The sequence below is a fragment of the Lissotriton vulgaris genome, chromosome 7 (assembly GCF_964263255.1).
Source record: "Lissotriton vulgaris chromosome 7, aLisVul1.2, whole genome shotgun sequence".
Taxonomy (NCBI): Eukaryota; Metazoa; Chordata; class Amphibia; order Caudata; family Salamandridae; genus Lissotriton; species Lissotriton vulgaris.
In genome coordinates, this window is record NC_141695.1 from 1,380,536,080 (window position 1) to 1,380,557,793 (window position 21,714).

The following is a 21,714-nucleotide window of genomic DNA, read 5'->3' on the forward strand; positions in this document are numbered from 1 at the left end:
AGCCAGGGTCCCAGCAAATCTCCTCACAGAAGTGAAAAGGAGAAAGTAGGGCCTGTTACGCCTTCAAAAGGTGAGAAGACTGTCTCAGCCTTCAAAAAACCTTCTTCTCAATCTTCTGAGAGGAGCTCTAAGTCCTCGACTACGAAGACGTAGACGGCGGAGGTTCCATCGACGAAAAAATCGGATTCGAAGTGGATATCGTCGACTGTGGCGTCGACGGGAGTTTCGTCGACGAAGGTACCGTCGACGGCAGATATGTCAGCGTCGACGACAAAGATGACGTCGACGACGAAGATTTCACCTCACCAGTGACGCCATCTTTACAGGCTCAAATTTCACCTCTGCCTCAGACATCCTTCCAACAAGATTCCTCCGGGCCGCAAGAGGTCCATGATGATTCCTCGGATGGGGACCAGCAGTCTGATCATGACTTTGTTCCGAATACTGAATATGACGAATATATCATTGCGGGTCCTGCTTCACCAGTCCCAGATCCGGCGGATTCCCCGCCAGCGGACATTGGGGGTTTTCATCAGTTGATGGAGAGAGCGGCGGGCAGATTCAAATTGGCCATGCCTAAGGTTTCTACTGATTGTTTTCTATACGATTTCAAGGAGCCTTTTAGGAAATCGACAAGGTCCATCCCTATTGTGGATCATTTGTGGAAGGAGGGCCTTAATGCCATGAAGAACCCGGCGACGGTGGTCCCTGTGCCACCGCGTCTGTACAAGAAATACAAGGCACCCGATGGGGGTCCCGCAGCCTTGACGGGTCATCCAAGACCAGATTCCGTTATCTTGCAGGCAGCGCAGAGGAAATCCCGTAACCCCTCTGCTCCCTTAACAGCTCCACCGGACAAAGAAGGGCGGAGATTGGACAATGCGGGGAAGAGGTTCTCGTTTACTAGTACGGGCCGCTAATGCCCTGGCGATCTTGGGGAGATATGACCGCCAGCTTTGGTGCAATATCGCCCCGTACATTGACCAGCTGCCTCCGGAGTCTACATCTGAAGCAAAGAAGATCCTGCAGGAGGGAGAAGCGTCTTCAATGGAAATCATTGATTTCTGCAATGGATATTGCAACCACATCGTTTCGATCCCTTGCTGGGGCGGCAGTCCTCCGCCGCCAAGGATGGCTCAAAGCGACTTGGTTCCGGCCTGAGATCCAGAACAAGGTCCTTGATCTTCCTTTTGATGGTGAGGCATTGTTTGGGAAAGTCATCGATGATACTCTTCAAGAAATAAAGAAGGATACGGAGACTGCCAGGTCCTTAGGGACCCTTCAATACCGCAAGTCTCCCTTTAAAGGAGCCAGAGGCAGAGGTGGAACCTATAGCCGAGGATCCCTTCTTTCTGAGAGCTGATCCACCAGCGGTCTCCGTCATTGTGACAGCAGCCATGAGGTCACATTCAGCAGCCTCGTCCTCTTCTGTTCCCCCGGAGAAGGACAGTAAACAGATGGACTCCTATAGCAGAAAAATGTGCAATACTTCACGTCCTCCATGAAGATTGCAAGCCCCTCAGCCCTTCTCAGGGGATATGATCGATCTCTTTGGGACTCCCTGGCTGCGTCTCCAGTTTTCGGAGACGGAGGGGAGTGTATGGCCTGGAGTAAAGACACGTTGATGGCCGGACGGAGTTGACGAGCAGTCTCATTAATCAACTTCACTCCCCCGGGAATCATTTGATATTGATAAATAATCCGCATGAGATAAATAACTCCCTCTACAGAAACAAACATCTCTTCACCTCACTTCGCATCAAATAGTGCGGTAGCTGTTAGCTGCCCAGAAGAACCCGCACGAGGTAAATTACTCCCTCTACAGAAATAACCGCTTTCTTTACCTCACTTCGTATCAACTAGTGCGGTAGCTGTTTGCTGCCCATAAGCCAGATATATAGAAGATCGCACGTATACCACTAGAAATTATTACTTCATCTTCCTGTATCAACAGTGTGGTACCTATAATTGGTGCCTTATATTTTTCCCGTCTCTCCAAATCGTCTATCCTTGATGACAATAGGATTTAAGAAATAGGAATTAAGGAATACCTATTTTTGAACGTCCCCTGATATCTTGAAGGAATTAGTAAGAAGAAGGTCCTGAGGAAGGTGGCCTAGAGCCACCGAAACGCGCATCGACCTGGTGCAGGGGTCTCCGAATTCCTTTGGAGACCCTAATATTGGCGTTGAGATCGTGCCAATCCAGACTCAGTTCTTCCTTTTTCCTTTATGGGTGTGGTGTGAATGAAGCTTGGATGTGAGGGTGTGTGGATTATGAGCTTGTGTATATGATATCAGGTGGTGTGTTTTTTTCAATTTTTGGGTCCTGTGTATTTATAATTCTTTTGTGACACTTGTATATACTTGTTAAAAATCATGTCTTCTGAGAAAAAATATTTATATAAAAAATGCATTTGTGATAACATGTTTTATATTGAAGAACAAAAAAAGTAAACATATATAAAATGCGAATAAAATAAGAAATAAAATGAAAACATGTTGCTTATATTTCTGTCACTTGTTTTAAAGTAAAAGGATGTACATTACTTTTGGATAATTAGGGCCATTGCTGGAACAACCTTCCTACAATAATTTGGTGGTGGCTGCCTTCCTCCGGAGGCAGAAGATCTTAGTCTATCCCTACCTAGACGACTGGCCCCTGAAAAGTGCCACACCTGCACTACACCAGAGCCATCTTTCTTACTGCCTCAACCTGCTGCAGTCATTGGGGTTGCAAGTCAACTACAAAAAGTCGGTCCTCAACCCCACGCAACAGATACACTATCTGGGTGCCTCCCTGGATTCCGCAAAGGCAAGCGTGTGTCCTTCGAAGGAGAGGTTGTCATCAATGCTTCTCAAGTGCCACACTCTTCTCGACTCTGCACGTCCCACAGCCAGGCAAGTGTCTTCACTGCTGGGATCAATGGCCTCATGCATCTACATTGTGCCCAATGCAAGGCTTCACATGCGGCCTCTACAACAGTCCCTCGAAGATCAATGGTCATAGAGGTCAGGAATTTGGTAAGTGCGGGTCTCTCTTCATCAAGCTACCAGGCACTCCATCAAATGGTGGATGAAACACTCTCACCTTCTGCAAGGGGTCCCTTTTCATCGGATACCCCCGACCCAGACAGTAGTTACAGATGCCTCAATGCTAGGCTGGGGAGCTCTTATGGGCCAGCTTCAAGTACAAGGTCTCTGGTCCGAGACAGAGAGAAGTTATCACATCAACTTCTTGGAGTCCTTGTACCCGTCCTTTCAATCCAGCTACCTTTAGATTCAGACGGACAACACAACAATGATGTTCTATCTGAACAAACAAGGGGGCCCCTGATCACAAGTCCTGTCTTTGGAAACCCTGCCCATATGGAAGTGGCTGATGGCGAGGGGTCTCACCATCGCAGCAGTTCATCTTCCAGGGACTCTGAACGTGCAGGCAGACGGGCTTAGCAGAGACTTCGTAGAAGCGCACGACTGGGTGCTCAACGACGACGTCGCTCAGGACATTGTTCGGCAATGGGGAGTGCCAGGCATCGATCTGTTCGCAGATGCAGCAAACACAAAATGCCCAGTCTTCGCATCCAGATTCCCCCAGCAGGGATCACGGGGGAATGCACTTTTGATCAGCTGGTCGCATACGTTGCTGTACGCTTTTCCTCCACTCCCTCTGATCCCGGCGGTCATACAGAAGTTTTACAACACCAACACCAGAATGATCCTGATAGCACCAGAGTGGCCTCGCCAGTGGTGGTACCGGATCTCCTACAGCTGTCAGAGGTTCCACACCGGAGGCTGCCCTGCCGCCCGGACTTGCTGACGAAGAACGAGGAGAGAGTATTTCATCCCTACCTCCCATCTCTACGATTGACTGCATGGCTCCTGAAGTCATCCAGTACAGACATTTAGACCTATCCGCTGACTATATGAACATCCTTAGAGAAGCAAAGAGACCCTCCACCAGAAAGTCTTATGCTTTCAAGTGGCAGAGATTTTACCTATGTGTAAGGACAACGCTCTTGATCCGACCCAAGGTCGGGAGCAAGTGATCCTCCCATACTTACTGCACTTGGCAAGATCAAGCCTGAAGTACCTCTCCATCAGGGTCCATCTAGCTGCTATCACAGCCTATAAAAAGTCTCCTACCCTGACCTCATTCTTTAGAATGCCAGTGGTAAAAGATTTTCTAGAGGGACTCCAAGTGTTTCCGCCAGTGAGGTCCCCCTCTCCGCCCTGGGAGCTTAATATTGTCCTCACCAAGTTGAGTGCTCCTTTCGAGCCTATTCATAAGGTACCTATGCAACATCTGACCTGAAAGGCTGCGTTCTTAGTAGGCAAAACTTCAGCCCGCAGGGTGAGTGAGATTCAGGCGCTGTGCTGCAAGGAGCCTTACACTGTCTTCCATGCCAATAGAGTGGTGCTACGGACACATCCGAGTTTCCTCCCTAAGGTGGTCTCGGATTTCCACATTAATCAGATTATTACGCTGCCCACTTTCTTTCCTCAGCCAACCACTCCCCCGGAAAGATCTTTACATTCTCCAGATCTCCGGGGCTATTGAAGTTTTAACTTGCAAAAACCCTTCCATTTAAGAAGTCTGACCGGCTTGTTGTCGACTATGGTTCTACAAATACCTGTCTACCTGCTTCCAAAAGATCTATTTCTAGATAGATCGTCTCTTGTATAGCTTTATCCTACCAGTTAGCTAACAAGACCTTACAAGGCAGACCAAGAGCACACTCTACTAGAGGGAAAGCTTCTACCACAGCTCTCCTTCGCAACATTCCTCTATCTGAAATCTGTAAGGCGGCTACATGGCACTCAGTACATACCTTTACACGCCATTACTGCCTATATTCAGATGCCCAGGCCGATGCCCAGGTTGGGCAGGCTTTTTTAAGAAATTTGTTTGCATAATTGCAGTTTGAATGTGCTGTTACTTCATGTTCTGTATACTCTGTTTCTCTTCCGCAAGACTTTGGGTATGGGCTTGCTACTCTATTCATAGATAATGACTATTGATGAGTATCCCCTGGATGAGAAGGATTATTTACTTACCTGTGATCCTAGTTCTCATCCAGGGGTATACTCGTCAGTCATAAACGACCCACCCACCGCCCCGGAAGAGCATTTTGGAGTTATTGTGTATTGATTGCTTGTCTACGCGTGTGTCTATACACCTTCAAAAAGAACTGACCTAACTGCCACCTGTGGTGCATCATGGGAGCAAGGGGTCTCCTGCAGGTATTAAAGGCACGGTACCCCTACTCTAATGCCTTAAAGGCAATGTGTCCGTTTTTTCTTTGTTTCTTAGTACACTCCTGCAGCCTACAGGCAAATGCCTGCATTTACAAGTGTTCTTTATGGCAATAAAGCATTGTTGTATGGCAACTGTTTAGTGCTTCCTCTTTTCCTTATGGGTTAGGAAAGTATTGGTACTACATTGCAAACCTATGTAATTTCAGCATTTTTGCTATGTTGGGAACATTTCAGGCTGCATGTATGTTTTCACATATGCATATATATGTATATATATGTATTTTCTATATGCTCCGGGATCCCGCACATGGGCGTGGATTATTCCTAGATTATGACTTTGAGTATACCCCTGGATGAGAACTGGGATTACAGGTAAGTAACTAATCCTTCCCCTGCGCTTCCAGTAGCATTATTAGTTGTTTGAAACAGGCCTTTGGTAATTCTATCCAGGAGGCAGCCTGAAGAAACAGCACCCTGCTGGGTCAAAGACAAGTGATACGGTAGCTGAGGGTTGAGGTATGACTACCAAGAAGCTGCGTCCAGTGAAATTGTTTTTTACAAGAGCTTGCAAAAAAAACAAGGCTAATCTCCTAATAAATAAGTAGATACTGATAAATACCTTAAAAGGTTTTAATGTTATTTCCACCTTCTTTTCTAAAAGAGAGGCAGGATTAAATGAAGTAGCTGCTATGGAGTATAAGTCTGAAATGCCTACTGGAAAAGTTGAGGCGGAAATATAAATGCATGGGTCAAAACAAAAGTGAGTAAGGTAAAGAATGTCTAACCCATCTTCCAAAAAAAGAAAGGATGGAACAGTCGAACCATCTGTAGTAGAGGATAATCAGATCAACAGTAACAATGTGTCCACATGCAGAAAATGGCAAAGGGAAAAAGCTCCATAGAATAAATCAAATAAGAACAAAGAGATTGCGCTTCGATTCAAATTTGACCTTCAATCCCATCCCAACTGCCACAGAGGGGGAAGAAGGACAAGTTGAAGCAAATACAAGAGACTCTTTGCCTTCCCCAAAGAACCTTTATGTTCTAACTTTTGACACGCAAGGAGATAATGCACCAGCTCCAAGCCCAGTAATGGGTACAACACATAATTTGAACTTTAATGCAGCATTATTTTCTTCTACACTAAAGGATAAGGTTCTTTATAATCCTAATGGGAGAGGGCCTAGTGGGGATATCTTGTCCAGTCATCCGATGTCGGTGCCCCTGGCCCTAGAATATTCTTCCATTTTTGATCAGGAGTTGTATCTAAATAGGTCCTTCCTACTGGGTTGTTTTTCAGATATCCCTGACCTCCAAATGATGCAGAGTAGTGATCTTGCTTTGTTTCAAGTTTTAGAAAGTGGTAGCCACTGAGGGGCTAGAGTGACGTTCTGTTCTAAGGTGATTTTTAAACCTATAATGTTGAACAGTGATACATTGGGATGTTGTTGTATTGATGTGGTTTCATAGAAAGAGAGACCTTTAACAAGTATTTTCACGTATTTTTAATGGCCAGGTCAACTGCCATTCTGGCCTCTTTTCTTCAGAATTCCCTCACTTGGAGGGAGAAAGTATAATGTAGGTCTCTTTTGGAAAAGGTGGTAGGTACTTTTCTTTGTTTACAGAGAGAGAACAAACAAATTCAAAATATGGATGAGATAGACAGGAAATGGAGCTGGGTGGTAGGGGGGCTCTCAATGCATATACCTCTATGGGCCTATGGTTTAGGAATTATTCCTAGAAAGTGTCTCACATTAATCTCTTGGAATGCAGCCGGCTTATACTCTAATTAAAATGAATCGCTATTTCCGAACGAGCAGAAAGCTGATATAGTATGTATTCAAGAATATTGGATTGTAAAGAACTGGTCTGTGGAAGAATATATTGTGTTAAGCCGCCATGCATTCCCTGTGAACAGAGGACGTGTAAAAGGAGAAAAGGAGGCATAGCCATATTGCCTAGAACTCATTTTAGGTGGGTGTATTTTTCAGTTGACCTTTCAGTGGACTGCTCCCTTCCTTGCGCAGCTCCGCCTGTTAGCTGCTGCCCCGAGCTCCCTGCTGCTGATCATTTGACCCTGGGCTCAGTGATTCTAGGCCCTCCTCCACCCGCAGGCATCCACCTGCACCTCACCTCTGGTGGTCTAGTGGTAGAGCATCACTGCCACTAGTGCACTTTCCGGCTACCTGCGTTTCCCGCCTCCCAGCTGTCCAGCCCTCCCCCCCCTGCACACTACTTAATGGCAGCCGTGCGTGCCAAAGGCAAGCCCATCTGCGCCTTGACCATGCGCAGTGCCACGGACCCTGGTCCTCGAACCTTCCACCGAAACGACGCCAGCACCCTCCTCACCATCAACAACTGGTGCCACGCCGCCAGCCACCTCGCGTCACCAGAGGACACACAACGACCTTTCTCCTGCCGGAAATGCAGTTTCACGCTCCCCCACCTCTGCACTCCCGCCCCTCCTGCCACCCAGCCGACCGACAGCACACTCGACCGGATCAGCTGCATCCTCCTCAACACGTGCTCCCTCCACAAACGCACCACAGAAATGTGGGACCTCCTGGACTTCGTCTCTCCCGACATCGCCTTCCTCGTGGAAACCTGGACAAACCCTAGCCCTGGACCGGACATAGGCACTAACATCCCCCACGGCTACAAAATCACCTGCAAGGACCGCACTGACGGACCAGGAGGAGGAATCACCATTGTCCACAATACACGCTCTGCCTGACCACCCATGCGGACTACCCAACAATAACCATGGAACACCTCCACTTCCAGATCCAGACCAACCCTAACACCAATCTCCATGGCACCCTCGTCTACAGACCTCCTGGCTACTGCCCGCCCTTCACCGACGCATCGTTGACTTCAGGCCACACCAGGTGCACTCATCCACTGATTACATCCTACTTGGCGGCCTCCGCTTTCACCTAAACAGCCCGGATGACCAGAACACTGAATCTCTTCTGAAGAACCTCGCCAGGGTAGGACTCAATAAGCTGGTTACCTATCCAACCCAGGCAGCAATACATGTGATTAACCCCGTCTTCTCGCCAATGAAAATATCACCTACAGCCACATCACCAAACTGCTCTGGACCGACCACCAGTGTATGCATTTCGCCTTCACCAAACCCACCATACACCACCGTTCCCCCGCTGTAGCTGGAACAAGATCACCGAAGAACATCTCACCACCTCCCTCAGCACTACCACACCGCCAGTGTTAATACCTGAGCATGTTACCTCCACCAATGGATCTCCAACTACTCCTACACTTTGGCACCCCTCAAGAAGGCAAGCAACACCCCAAGGCCAGCTGGTTCACTCCCGCACTCAGTGATTCCAGACACACGTGTGGACGACTCAAGAAGAGATGGAACAACAAAACCCAGGAAACCTATGCAACCTTCAAAGCAGCCGTCACATCACACCATCTCCTCCTCAAAACCACAAAGAAAACAAGAAAGAATCAACCCCAATGCACACATCAGCAAAGAACTCTTTGCCATCGTCAAGGAGTTTGCTAGGCCCTACAGCGAGACCACAGACTTTCCACCCTCCCAAAAACTCAGCAACAAACTCTGCACCCTCTTCTACCACAAGATCATGCAGATCTACGACCGCTTCGACACCCAAGACCCTCCCATCATTCCTGACAACACTGCACTCAACCACACCGCACCCCAATAGATCATGCTCAACTGGACCGTGCTCAGTACAGATGACACACTCAAGACCATGAAGACCATCCACTCCAGAGCTCATGCAGATCCATGCCCGCAGCACATTTTCCATAGAGCAGCCACCTCCATCGCCCCCGAGCATCTCCATCGCCCCCGAGCATCTCCGTACCATCAACTGCCCCATCGACATTGCCACCTTTCCTGATGACTTGAGACACACTGAGATCAACCCCCTGCTGAAGAAGCCATCTGCCAACCCGACAGACCTCAAGACCTTCAGGCCCATCTCCGTGCTCCTCTTCCGGGTCAAAGAGGCCATTCTCGCCCAACTCTGAGTTCATCTTAGCAAACCCGGTCCTGGACATCTGCCAGTCTGGCTTCCGAAGCAACCACAGCACCAAGACTGCACTTCCCGCCGCTACAGATGACATCGGCTCCCTCCTTGACTGGGGCAAAACTGTAGCCCTCATCCTTCTGGACCTCTCGGCCGCCTCCGACACAGTCTCCCACCGCACCCTAATTACGAGCCTCGATGACGCTGGCATCGGCTGCAAGGCCCTGGACTGGATCCACTCCTTCCTCACCGGTTGAACACAGGGAGTCAGACTACCTCTGTTCCTCTCAGATCCCACAGAGATCAGCTACCGAGTGCCCCACCCTCTTCAATGTCGACATGGCCCCACCCGGAGCCATCGTCTAGAACCACTAACTCTACATCGTCTCCTACGCCGACGACACCCAGCTGATCCTCTCCCTCAAACCTACAGCCGCCAGAAAACACTTCCAGAGCGGTATGAAGGCCTTTTCCACCTGGATGAAAGACAGTTGCCTCAAACTCAACTCAGACAAGACTGAAGTCCTTATCCTGGGACCCACCCTCTCAGCTTGGAATGATTCCTGATGGCCCGCAGTATTAGGAACTCATCCCCACTGCCATAGACCACACACATAACCTCTGCATCATACTGGACTCCACTCTTACAATTAACCGCCGGTACACTGCTGTATCTTCATCATGCTTCCACACACATCGCCTGCTTCGAGAGACATTCAGATGGATCCCCACTGAATCCAGAAATACCCACACACTCATCAGCCGCAGACTCAACTACGACATCGCACCCTACGCCGGCGTCACCCAGAAAATCCTCAGGAAACTACAGAACGTTCAAAATGTTGCAGCCAGACTGGTCCTTAGCATCCCTCGCCGCTGCCTCATCACTGAACACCTTTGAGAACTCCACTGGCTCCCAGTCGACAAAAGAATCCCTTTCAAGCTCCTCACACATACCTACAAAACCCTCCACAACACCGGACTAGCATATCTGAACCACTGCTTCTCATTCCATGTACCCACCAGACACCTCTGCTCCACCCAACTGACCTTGTCCACCGTCCCACGGATCCACAAGACTAGAACCGGCGTTAGATCCTTCTTCTACCTCCGCCAAGACCTGGAACACCCTGCCTCTTCAACTCAGGCAATCCCAGGCGCTGACTCAATTCAAGAAGGATCTCAAGACCTGAGTGCAATTAAAAGAGGCGGCCTCGAGGAATAACACTAAAAGGTTTTGGGAAATAATCTTGGATAGCACTGGGTCTAGGTTAAAATCCATCCCAATTTCCATAAAAGAAGACTGGAAATCTTACCTTCTATATATCTTAATTCAGCCAACTCTAATTCAGTCTGGACGTCTTCTTTTATAACCGGAACACCTAGATTTCCAGAACCTAGCTGTGCTCATTTGAGGTGTGAGATTGTAGCACTCATTAAGATAATGAGACTGTCTGGGGCAATGGGTCCTGACAAAATTCCCTTGTCAATGAATTAAAAAGAGCTTTTGTTGTGGGCTACATATCTTAAACCCCTTTTCAATTATTGCAATCAGCAGGGGAAGACTCCCTTCTCCTGGTCTGGTAGTATTTTAATTCCACTCTTTAACAAGCATTTGCAATGCAGTAGGTCTCGCATTTACTAGAGTTTGAGCTATTGGCATGTAAATGACAATGCCTTTTATTTACTTGTTGATTTTTAGAACATGAATAAAAGCATTGCTATTTACAATGCCAATAGCTTAAACTCTCACATATGTGTGACCTATTGCATTGCAAATGCTTGTTCTTTTTTTTTTCTACCTACTGCTATGGTATTTTTTATTTACCGGGGACTCCCATTCCCACGACGGGGAATGATACAAGCTATGGTTAATCTATGAAAGTTACCAATACTGGAGAACGTAAATTAAATTGATACTTGTATAGCGCACTACTCACCCGCAAGGGTCTCAAGGCGCATGTACGAACACCGCTGTGGAACCCATCCTGGCTTTCCCTGTGAGGCGTCCACTCCTGGGCACCCCCAAGGTGGAGGCCAGGCAACCTTAGCGTTGTGGGGGCCGTTGTGGAGATTAAGCAAGCTATTGCCCAGAGTTGCAGAGTGGGACTCCATGATTGGAATAGGCACAGAGGCGAGAATTATCAGGTCCGTGGAATTTTGAGCCCAAGATCCGCCGAGGCGGGAATTGAACCCTGGTCCCGGACCAGACCTCAGCATCAGGGTCTGCCGCTCTAATCATTGAGCCACACTTACTTACCTGTAACCAAAGTTATAGGTAAGTAACTTGTTTTCTTCTTGCAGCACCTTGGATTGAGGATGAGGCACCAGCTGGTTCCCTGTAAATGTATTATGTCATGAATCAGCCAACATTGAATGACTTCTTGATCTGAGATCAAATGAGAAAATCTCATGTTTCAGGAACACACAGGTAAATCCAGTTATTAGACCACAGCTGATGCTCTTGAAAAAATGCACAAAACCAATTGTACTGGATGCGTTGAAAATTCACTGCGCCAGGTCAGCAAAAGGACATTGTGTCTTAAGCAATGTCTGTATTTTTGAAGACGGGTGAGCAGTTTGCAAATCAAAATCTCTGCAGTTGACCTTAAACCTGCATCTTTTTGGAGTAGTTCTACAAGAAGCTTGATAGTCTTGCCAAAATGTACGTTTTTGGGCCGAAGGACACCTTCAGTGATAAGACTAGGTGGGGACAGAAGGTCATTCCACAGCATTTTTTCTCTTTTGATACCTAACACAAATAAGGCACACCTTCAGTCATCTCACTAGCTAGTGTTCACTAAAATTAAATACGGCCTATTTGCCAACGTGTTTTGTATTTAAATACTGAATGTGGAAGTCCTAAAAGGAAGCACACTAATCCTGGCATCGATCTATTTCAGATGCCATGAAGAGATATTGAGTGGTACCACAAAAAATGCCCAAGGGGGTTTCTAGAGATGTGCGTGCTTACAAAAAAATCTTTGACTTTCTTTAGACACTTGTACTAAAATGGGAGTGTCCACCTCCGATGTAAAAGTTGTCATGAATTATTTCGTCCCAAGAACCAATACTTTTGGCAGTCATGGAAATTGAAGGTTGTAATAAGGAGTGAAATTATTCTATGCAGGAGCTGTCATAGATGGTGTGTCCGCTACTGAGAATGGTATTTGATCTAGCTGCTCTATAATTAGTAACGTGTATGTGGATCCGTTCTTCACCATGGTTTTTTGTGTCAGATTGTTTCACTCAAAGATATATGAAATATTCAGAAATTGCCAAGGAACACGACCAGTGTGCAATGTTTGTAGTGCCCAATTTAATTGTATTATGGCTCTTAGTTTCAGTATGCTTGTGCCAGGTCAAGTGCAGAGGACACTATATTTTGTTTAGAGAATACATGTCTTGACAACGTACTCCTGCCATTGTCTACCACTTGCAAAGCCTTTTCTAAATTGTCTTAGTCAATTTGCCAAATTCTCTTAGCTGCTTTTTGCTGTGAAGTTTTCCACATCTCATTATACACAGCATATATTATGCATTTTGCTCTAGGAGCACAGGTCCTAAAATGACAACGGATATACCCAGAGGATAAAAAAAATCAAAGCCGGCACATCTGCCACAATGACAAAGATGTAGACGTATTCAAATGAATACCAGAGAACAAATGGAAAAACCAGCTCACAGCATGTGGACCCACATAATATTTTACAAGCAGTCAAGTCAATACACAACAGATAAGCAGCCAACCATGCATGCAGACCAACTGACTAAACGCTACCATGCCCACAGAGGCACATCAAACAAAGACAATATAGATGCAGACATATACCATCTCAGAGAACACACACAGACACATGAATGAAGGGAAGCGCACAGGGAAAGAGAAGAAAAGAGATTGCTGGACTGCCTGCATTAACACTATGTAATAGAACTCACCTTACTAAAAATGTATTTTTGACGGAAACATCTATAGTTACATTTTGTTTCACCTATTTTTCTTTCTTTTTATTGGAATAATTAAATGTTCATTCATAGGTTGGAATTATGTAACTGCACATAAAGCACAAATTCTTCCACTCTCCTTAAACCTTTTTTTTAATACTATTTATATTTCTCTCAGACAAAAACTTGCGGTTGCCCTGTCAGAAAAAAAAACACCAATGCAAAGGGAGAACTCTTCTTGTGCATCTTGGCAGTATTTTTTTGTGAAAGGCAAGTAGCCTCTCAAACATGGCAACTACTTCATCACGCAAGAAGATGTTCTGAAGGCACAGAGATGCTGGGCAGGCAAGGTGGGATCTCCACATGCGGTTGGTCATCCTCTGTGAGAGTGGCAAGAGCCAGAGTCTCTGCTGAGCTACTGGGCTTTCCTGATGTACTGGGCACCTGAAAGGAGACATACATTTTTACACCCATTATACACATAATGATGCTCTTTAATTGTGTCCATCTCTCAATTCAGTAAAACCTTACATTGCTTTCTCTTCATATTACCCTAAATGTGTTTACGTTTTTAATGTTCTGCACATTGCCCATATCCTGTTCATTGAAAGACTCGGAAACGAACGCAAATAATACAGCAACATAACATTTTCTTCACCAAAACCAGCTGCGGAATTTAGTGATGACTTGTATGCTAATAAAAAATTAACATCATATCGAGCTTATTCAGTAGTATGCATTTATACTACTGATGAGAATTCAAGGTGACAGGACATCGGAATTCTCTGTATAGAACACAGGAATGACATGATTCTAATTAGAATTGACTGGGTTTTTATCTATAAGAGTACTCTGCAAGATTGACCCCACAAAGCTCGTCACAAATTCTGATTAAAATTAATACGAAGGAGAAATGTGCCGTGGAAAGGTTAGAGTACCTATTACAGTGCCCACTGCAACTGTAAACTTCTAACATTAATCCAGAGTTCGCTTGCGACCTAATGAAGAGGTGTATTATTAACAATAAAAAGCCATAAAACACATTTTTGAAACGCCCGCTCGACCAGAGCTATTGCTGCTGAAGGGTTGCCTTCAAGGGAGTTTTGCATGGCAGCTACTAACTATATTATTTCAATAAATGCTTGTGACTGCGCCATTTAAATAATTAACACAAGCAGGAATTTTTAAGTCCATTGTGGGAGACGCCTCAGCGAGGAAGGGAAGCACCCGCATACAAAAAATATAAATAAACAAAAACGTCATGCCCAGGCTCCACATGTTGCAAGCATCTCTTTCCAGGTTTAGAAACAAGCGAACACCACTGAATACCTACCGCTCCCGTCAGCTGCTTTACAAACTCTGCGGAGTCCAGACCTGGTTTTCCAAGTGGGCTACAGCGTTTGGGGAGCAGCACTGCGTTTCTCAAGTTAGACGCATGCGCATGGAGTACAATAAACAAGCCCCTGCACGCCATGCTGCACGGAGGAGGAGCGTGCCTGCCCGCGAAGAGCTATCGGGAGGCGACCAAGGCGGGTGAGTGACGGCACTGCCATACGATAAACAGAGAAGGGGCACGGCAGTGCAGTGTCATTGCTGTGTGTTTAAATGCGGTTTCTGTTCCCTGTGTGCCACTGTCTCACCCTGTATTTAAAATGAAACTCCGTGAGGCTTGCGAGGATGGGAGGGGGACAGGAGATGGGCATGCCGCGTGGCTGTAAGTGCGCGTACACCTGCTGAAATCGCCGCAAGCTCTGCGCATGCCCATCTCCTGTCCCACTTCCAACACAAGTCCCTAACAATAGAGCTCGCTGGCGACAGCGCTTTCGCGCTGCTTACGCCAGGCTCGGCCTAAAATGGGGCATAGACACCTTCCATGTAACTAACTGCAAATAGCTTTAATAGACGCAGTAGGGCAAGTATTTACACGCAGTATTTTAGATCATCTTACTGATTGGGGCTGTGAAGGAGAACATTCTTTCCATCGAACAAGCAGGATTTCGTTAAAAAAAATTGCACTTTTGGTTAATATCTGTATGTTCAAACTGATTGAGGAGAAGCACACTTTAATCTGAGGGTCAAATGTATATGTGGCATTTATAGATTTTTCAGTGGCCTTTGATAAGGGAGACTGACCAACGCTCTGGAACAAATAAGGAGTGCCTGCCCCCCTTTTATCCCTTATTATAGCTTTACACTTTCATACATGGTGCCAGGTGCTATTAGGTCTATCTGACCTAATTCCAACCAAAAGTGGCTTGAAGCAAGGCTGTTTGTTAGCCCCACTACTCTTCTCTTTGTACGTAGCAGATTTACCCAAATGCTTTGCTCCTCAGGTGGGTGATGCACTGAAGATAGGTGGCCATCATTTCTCTGTCTGATGTACGCTGACGATATTGTAATTATGGATTTAACTCCCATTGGGTTTAATAAGAAACTAATGTCACTTCAGGAATATATAGCAGTACAATATCAGAAAATATATTTTGCTAAGAGTAAAATCCTGATTTTACAAATAGGAAGAGCAGAAAGAATAGCAACTTTGTTTAGAGAATTAGCTTAGAGAAACTTCAGTTTGTAGATTATTATCTCTACTTGGGCAAGTTAATAGCTGGTAACACAAAGGACAAATCCCACATTGAACACTGCTCTTTCAAAGATGCCTCACATGCAAATGGGCTATGTGCATTTTATAATATAATGGGTTGAAGGCATTTTTGGCATATGATATCTGTTTTTAAAGTAAAAGTCTGTCCAACACTCCTATATGGTATTGAATCTATCAAAATGGAAAAATTGAGCTTTCTTGATAAGATAGATAGCCAAATCTTGCGTAAATTATGTAATTTTAATACATTGGTCCAAACACCAGCTATTAGATTAGAATTTGATTTGATAAGCTCATTTGTCCAAGGATTAGCTAGAGTGATTTGGTAGGGCTGTCACCTGAAGAATAGCAAATCGAACACAAAGGGTTTTTTGAATCTGTAATTTTTTGATGCAAAAGCAGATGAATATTCCTTCTCTCATGACTTTACTCTTGGCATTAAACTTGTAGTGTAGTTCCTATATTCCCAATAGGCTCCAAGCATTGGAATAACATAAACAATAGTGTAGACGTAGGACTGAGGTCGACTAGGTCTCTATTGAATATGTTAGACTTAATTGTGTGTGCCAGCTAGCTCAGAGGTCACTAGAAACTTTCTCAAATAAACAAGAAGGGATTAGCTTCTGACAACCATATAACATGACAACTTTGTTCCCCCTGAAATAAGGAATATCTCCAGAGTCGCGGAAACAATAGATGGCTATTTCACTCAGTCAATCGTGCATGCTTTGTTTCACTAGAAGTGCAGAGAAATAGAGAGACTGGCGTTTTCAATAAAAGGGTTATTTATTGAGCAGTCTTCTTTCTCATGCAAGAGAAATGAATTGCCACACTTGCAATACTTGTCATAAAGTAAAGTGCGTACAGTAAAATGAGGATTATGAAATATTGTAAAAGCATTTATATGGTTTCTAAGCCATAAGATATTTAAAATGGATAAAATACATACAATGATAAAATAATGACTAAACGTACTCAACTGGTGTTTCTAAGATACGCCTACCCCGGTGTACCTAACCTAAGCCTATTACGTGGAAAGGAGTAGATGAGTTAGTTATTGCTAAGAATCTGAATCAAGAATTCTCTAAGGGTCTAATCAGCTCCGTACCTTGGGTATAGAATGAAGGAGGTCTATTATCTCTCTCTCAGGACTCTATCTCCCAGCAACCCGCGAGGGTGTCAGGGAAACACTGGAGCTGGATTTCTCGGCAGGAGAAAGGACAGCGTCTCTCTGTGCGTCAACAGGGAGGGTCGGCTTCCTTCGGCACTCGCATCAGCAGGGCGTTGGGCAAGTAGATAGCCGATCTGCTCCAAACCACCGTGTGTTGCTTAAGGCAGATGTTGGTATATTTATACCTGGAAGGTGCCGAGTTTGACGTAAGGTTGGCCATAAGACGTCACTAAGAACTCGCAGTTCTTTCAGGACTCAAGGAGTTCTAGGACAAAGCAATACAGAAGCAGGGGGAATTCTCGGGCTGCTGGGGGCTTGGTTTGTTTAAGAACGCGTTGTGCTTTCTAGGAGTCTATGGGAGTAGCCTTGCCGTATTTGGACTGCATTGGCTATGACTTCATACGGATACGATTCTTATACCTTTATAAGGATATGATTTGATATAACCACATAAGGGCATAAATCGGGAATGTTTTAAATAGGGTCCTAGATACATTCACAACAAACTATTTTGACACACAGCAGGAGCTTGTGTCCTCCCTTCCACTCAGAATTTTTTTTTTTTAATAAAAAGTACTAGTCGTATCATTAGTTTCTAGAGCGATCTCAAGTATTGTAGGATGAAGAAAACTTTGGAAATAATATCTACATCAAGTAACTCAAGAGTTGCCAGAAGTATTTAGCCTGGAAAGTGGATCATGGTATTCTTTGCTTGTTGATTTTATGTCGTATGAATTTACTCCCGTTAAATGATTTAGCAATTTGATGTACCTCTGCGAGGACAGCATAATACTGCAATATGTTTAATTCGGGCATTCAGAACCTTACCCAGGTTCTGTTTGTTTGCCAAGCCTTGTTACCAGATCGTCTTCGGTTGCTTCTGCCAATGTTCATATAGAATAATATTAAAACCGTAGCATCAGCACACGAGCTTCTCTTTAACCCAAAGAATGAAATAAAATGCATTAAAATATTAATTTTTTTCAATTCGTTTTTTAATCTGCTTTAACCTCTTAGTATATTGCTATTCAAGAGGAAGGAAACAACAGGGCTGTTACTTGCAGGCTTATGCTATGGCTGCCAGTGCTTTTATCTATTTTGGAAAACTTTTGCACAAAACTTTTGCTGCTATGGGGGACTGGATCTTTTATGTAAAAGGGTGTCATTTTAAGTATTGGATTTACTAATGAAATTACGCATTAATGCCTATTTACTATCATGACCCATTGTAACAGTTTTTAGCATGTCCACAAACTTTGAGGCTTAAGAAGATTTTGTAACAACTGTTATTGTTTTTACTTTCCTTAATACTAATTTGCACATATATTTTTGCTGCCAGGTTGTCTGGTCTATTTGCACAAAATTGTAACCTTTTATGTAATGCCCATATATGGATGTTTTAGACTAACAAATTACGTATGTATTTAACTTGATTTATTTAATGGTGGTTAAGGATTAAAATATGTAATTGTAGTATTATTATTTTTATATAATTGTGCCCATCGTTTTGTATATTCTGCTTTGTCTTACAGTACACCTCATTACAGATCCAAATATTAGTAAAAGAATTGTATTAAAATGGCAGGCTTAGGAAACAAAAGGGAATTCTAAGGAACTAAGAAGTAACTTTGGGAATAAATGAATGACGAAGGTTTTTAGTCTATCAATGTGCTGCTTAAACTGAAGGTAGGACTGCTCTGGGGAAAATAGATGCCTACGTTATTGTTCCACTGACCTTGTTGTAGCCAGATCCCACTGGCCAAGTTATAATATCATAATTTGTAGGTAGCCTTTTTGCCATTTGTACCATCCTACCTTCAGGTGGGTTATCAGTGCTGTTAAAATTTAATTACTTGTACTATCTGAATTATTTTTTCTTCCTTTTTTTAAAAAACATTCTAGGCCGTCCTCGACGCAGGAATGCTTGGGACCCGAACCAAACACCTTCCAAGACCCCACCCCAAGAGCACAAGCGGTATGTGGGCTCAGATTCTGAAGACGACGAACCGCCCAGAAAACGAAGAATCATGGACTGGGGTAACCTTAAAGGCCTCATCAGCGATGACAGCAGTGGCTAGCTCTGCTTCAAGTCTTCTAAGATCTGGCCAGGCTGTACTCTCAAGACTTGGCAAGTGGCCTTGGCGCCAGTGGGGCTAGGGAAAAACTGTATTCTGGTTTCCCACAAAGAAGCAGTCCGCACTCTTCTCTAGTTATGCCCCCCCTGACTCGCGAAAGGCTCCCAGGCCTGTCTTTCAGCAGTATCACTGATACAGAGTGACCTCCCACCTCCATTGATTTATTGAAAATTTCTGCTTGTTGCTTCAGATGCCACTGAAAAGCACCCGTGCCTTGCCTGGGTTCATTAGAGGCCCCTCTTCTTGGTGTACATAAAGTGGTCCTCAGTCACACGTGAATCTGTTGACTGTGCTGGTGAGACTGCAGATTCTGTCACACCAAGGTATCGCTGAAGTGGACCTCTCCTTTTTCCTAGGTATATGTAGGTACCGTCATCAACCGAACAATTTCTACCTGCATTTTTTTGTAAACGCTGTCACTCTGGATGCTACATTTTTATTTTGGTCCAGCCTGCATCAAACCCATCGTGTCATGTCTGGGATATTCTGGATGGCTCTTCCTTCGGCACAGGTGCTCACCTGCCTGGTACAGAGCTGCTTCTCTCCCTGCAGCAACGTTGCTTTCAGTGCTTTGCCTCATACTTGCAAAGATTGCTTCTCAGCCAAGTTCCATATGCCGCATTCTGTGACAATCCTCTGTGTCGGAAACAGAAAATAGAAGCGATTTATCTGTGAGCTTCTTATGGGGCAAATATTGCACGTTTGTGTTTCTGACGTATATGGGAACCGTTGACCGTGAAGTGATGAACCTTCTGGGCATTTTGGGCCAGATGACAAATTGGCTTTACACCCTGTTTAAAGTACAACCCAAAAGAATAGTTACCAAATGGCCCAGTGTCACAAGTGACACCTTCAGCTGACTTCTTAACCGACAGCTCTTTCCATTCAACGTCTTGCAGTTATCATTGGAAGTATGTGATTTAAAAAGAAAACAGATTCAAAGAGCAGCTGGCTCGGAAACCCAAAATCCAAGACTGTGTCACACCTGGCATATTGGGCAACTTGGCAGTTATGCAGATGTCATTAAAACCATGTTTGGTAGTTTATTCTTGTTGGGGGTTGGTGAGAATGCACAGAGCCGAGGCTAGGTTTTTGTTCAGAAACAATCAAATTGTTAAAGACTAAGCTGTGCAAGTCTGCTTTGATCTATTTGACTTTGTTACAGGTGGTCGGTCACGTGGTAGCAAGCTGCCGGAATATTCCCTACTCCTCTCCCTTGACAGCTTTGTTTGAAGGAACCCGTTTTACTACCCGATCAGATGTACTATCTTCTTAAATCTGTTGTTTTATTGTGAAGGACTTTTTCTCCCCCCCCCCCCCCCCCCCCCCCCCTTTCCACACACACTCGCCCGCATTTCTGTCAAAGGGGTTGTGGTGATGTGTTTTTATGTGTTGTGGCAAAAGTTTCAGGTTCAAGTTGCTCCTTTAATTCACTCTCCCGGAACACATGTGAGTTGCAGTTTACCGGACCATTTTAACAATTCCCCCCAAAGTGCCAGGACTGGCTTTGGTATAAGTCTCCATAAGGTGGGTCGAGGATCTAACGGGAACGGCATAGGCACTTGTCAAGAGGGAATGTTGGATTTGGCACTAAAAGCTGTGGTTGTGGAGAAGCTCTTGGCACTGGGGTTCTAGCCTCTTCCTGACTGGGGTGCTGTGAGGCCTGGCCTTTAAGCCTGAGTTGGCCCATCCTACACCTGTATTTCCTGTCTTCCCGTTGGGAGTGCTGTATGACTGACAGGAGAATTCCTAGCTGTGGGGAAACTTCCCGTCTCCTGAGGCCTAAAACCTTTTAAAGGAGGCTCTGTTGAATGGAAAAATTCTTATTTTGCGTATTTTAATTATCTGTGTGTTTTCCTGCACTTTTGTATGCAATGTCTATAAATAAATTTACAAAGTACTTGGGTTGCATTCTGCTGCTGTTGTGTTTGAGTAAAGCACGATTTAACTTGAAAGCTTGAATTTTAGGGTGAGGTAGTCCGAGGCAGGCAGCTTGAAGTTTGTTTTTCTGTCTCAAACGCCGAGATGGTAAATGTATCCTGAAACGCCCCCTCTTGTCCTAGTCGTGCACAGATCACAAGAGAAATTGTTGGTGGGGGGCAGTTGAGACTCCAAGCCCACTTTAGCCACAGTGTGCGCGCGTATTGTGTATTTGTGGCAATGCAGAGAGGAGGGTAACACCCCTATGACTGCAGTTACAAAGAAGAGACCGGTAACTGTCTACGTAAAAGACAGTGCAGACAAAACCATAGTGAGGGGAGAAGGAGGAGGAGCCGTGTTTCTGGAGGGAAGTGTCTATCTCCCAAGGGAATAAATGGTGAAGTGGTCCACATTTGTAAAATTCTGGTGACAAAGAACCTTGGTAGAAATAGAGTCGCGACTGGTCTGCAACCCTAGTCCCAGTCCGCGGAAGAATACCTGACCATAGACTAATGGATAGCTACTAACTATAGCCCTATTCGCAACACTCACTTGAGTTGGAATAGTGTGTATAGTGATAGAAAAAAGAGTGTTGCTCCTTTTCTTGTTGTCCCCTCACTCACCAGGGTTGCCCCACAGTGACATGCTTCGTCAT

The 21,714-nt window shown here is 45.0% G+C and overlaps 1 protein-coding gene across 2 annotated transcripts in view; it reads left to right on the top strand.

The window, feature by feature from the left end:
* HIRIP3 (HIRA interacting protein 3) overlaps positions 1-21,050 on the top strand; it is a 135,602-nt gene extending 114,552 nt beyond the window's left edge. For both annotated transcript variants that reach the window (XM_086932100.1, XM_086932099.1), the window contains one exon: positions 18,907-21,050. In XM_086932100.1, the coding sequence (XP_086788226.1) occupies positions 18,907-19,082 (176 nt within the window). In that variant the 3' untranslated portion in view covers positions 19,083-21,050. The remainder of the gene's footprint in view (positions 1-18,906) is intronic.
* Positions 21,051-21,714: the final 664 nt, after the last annotated feature.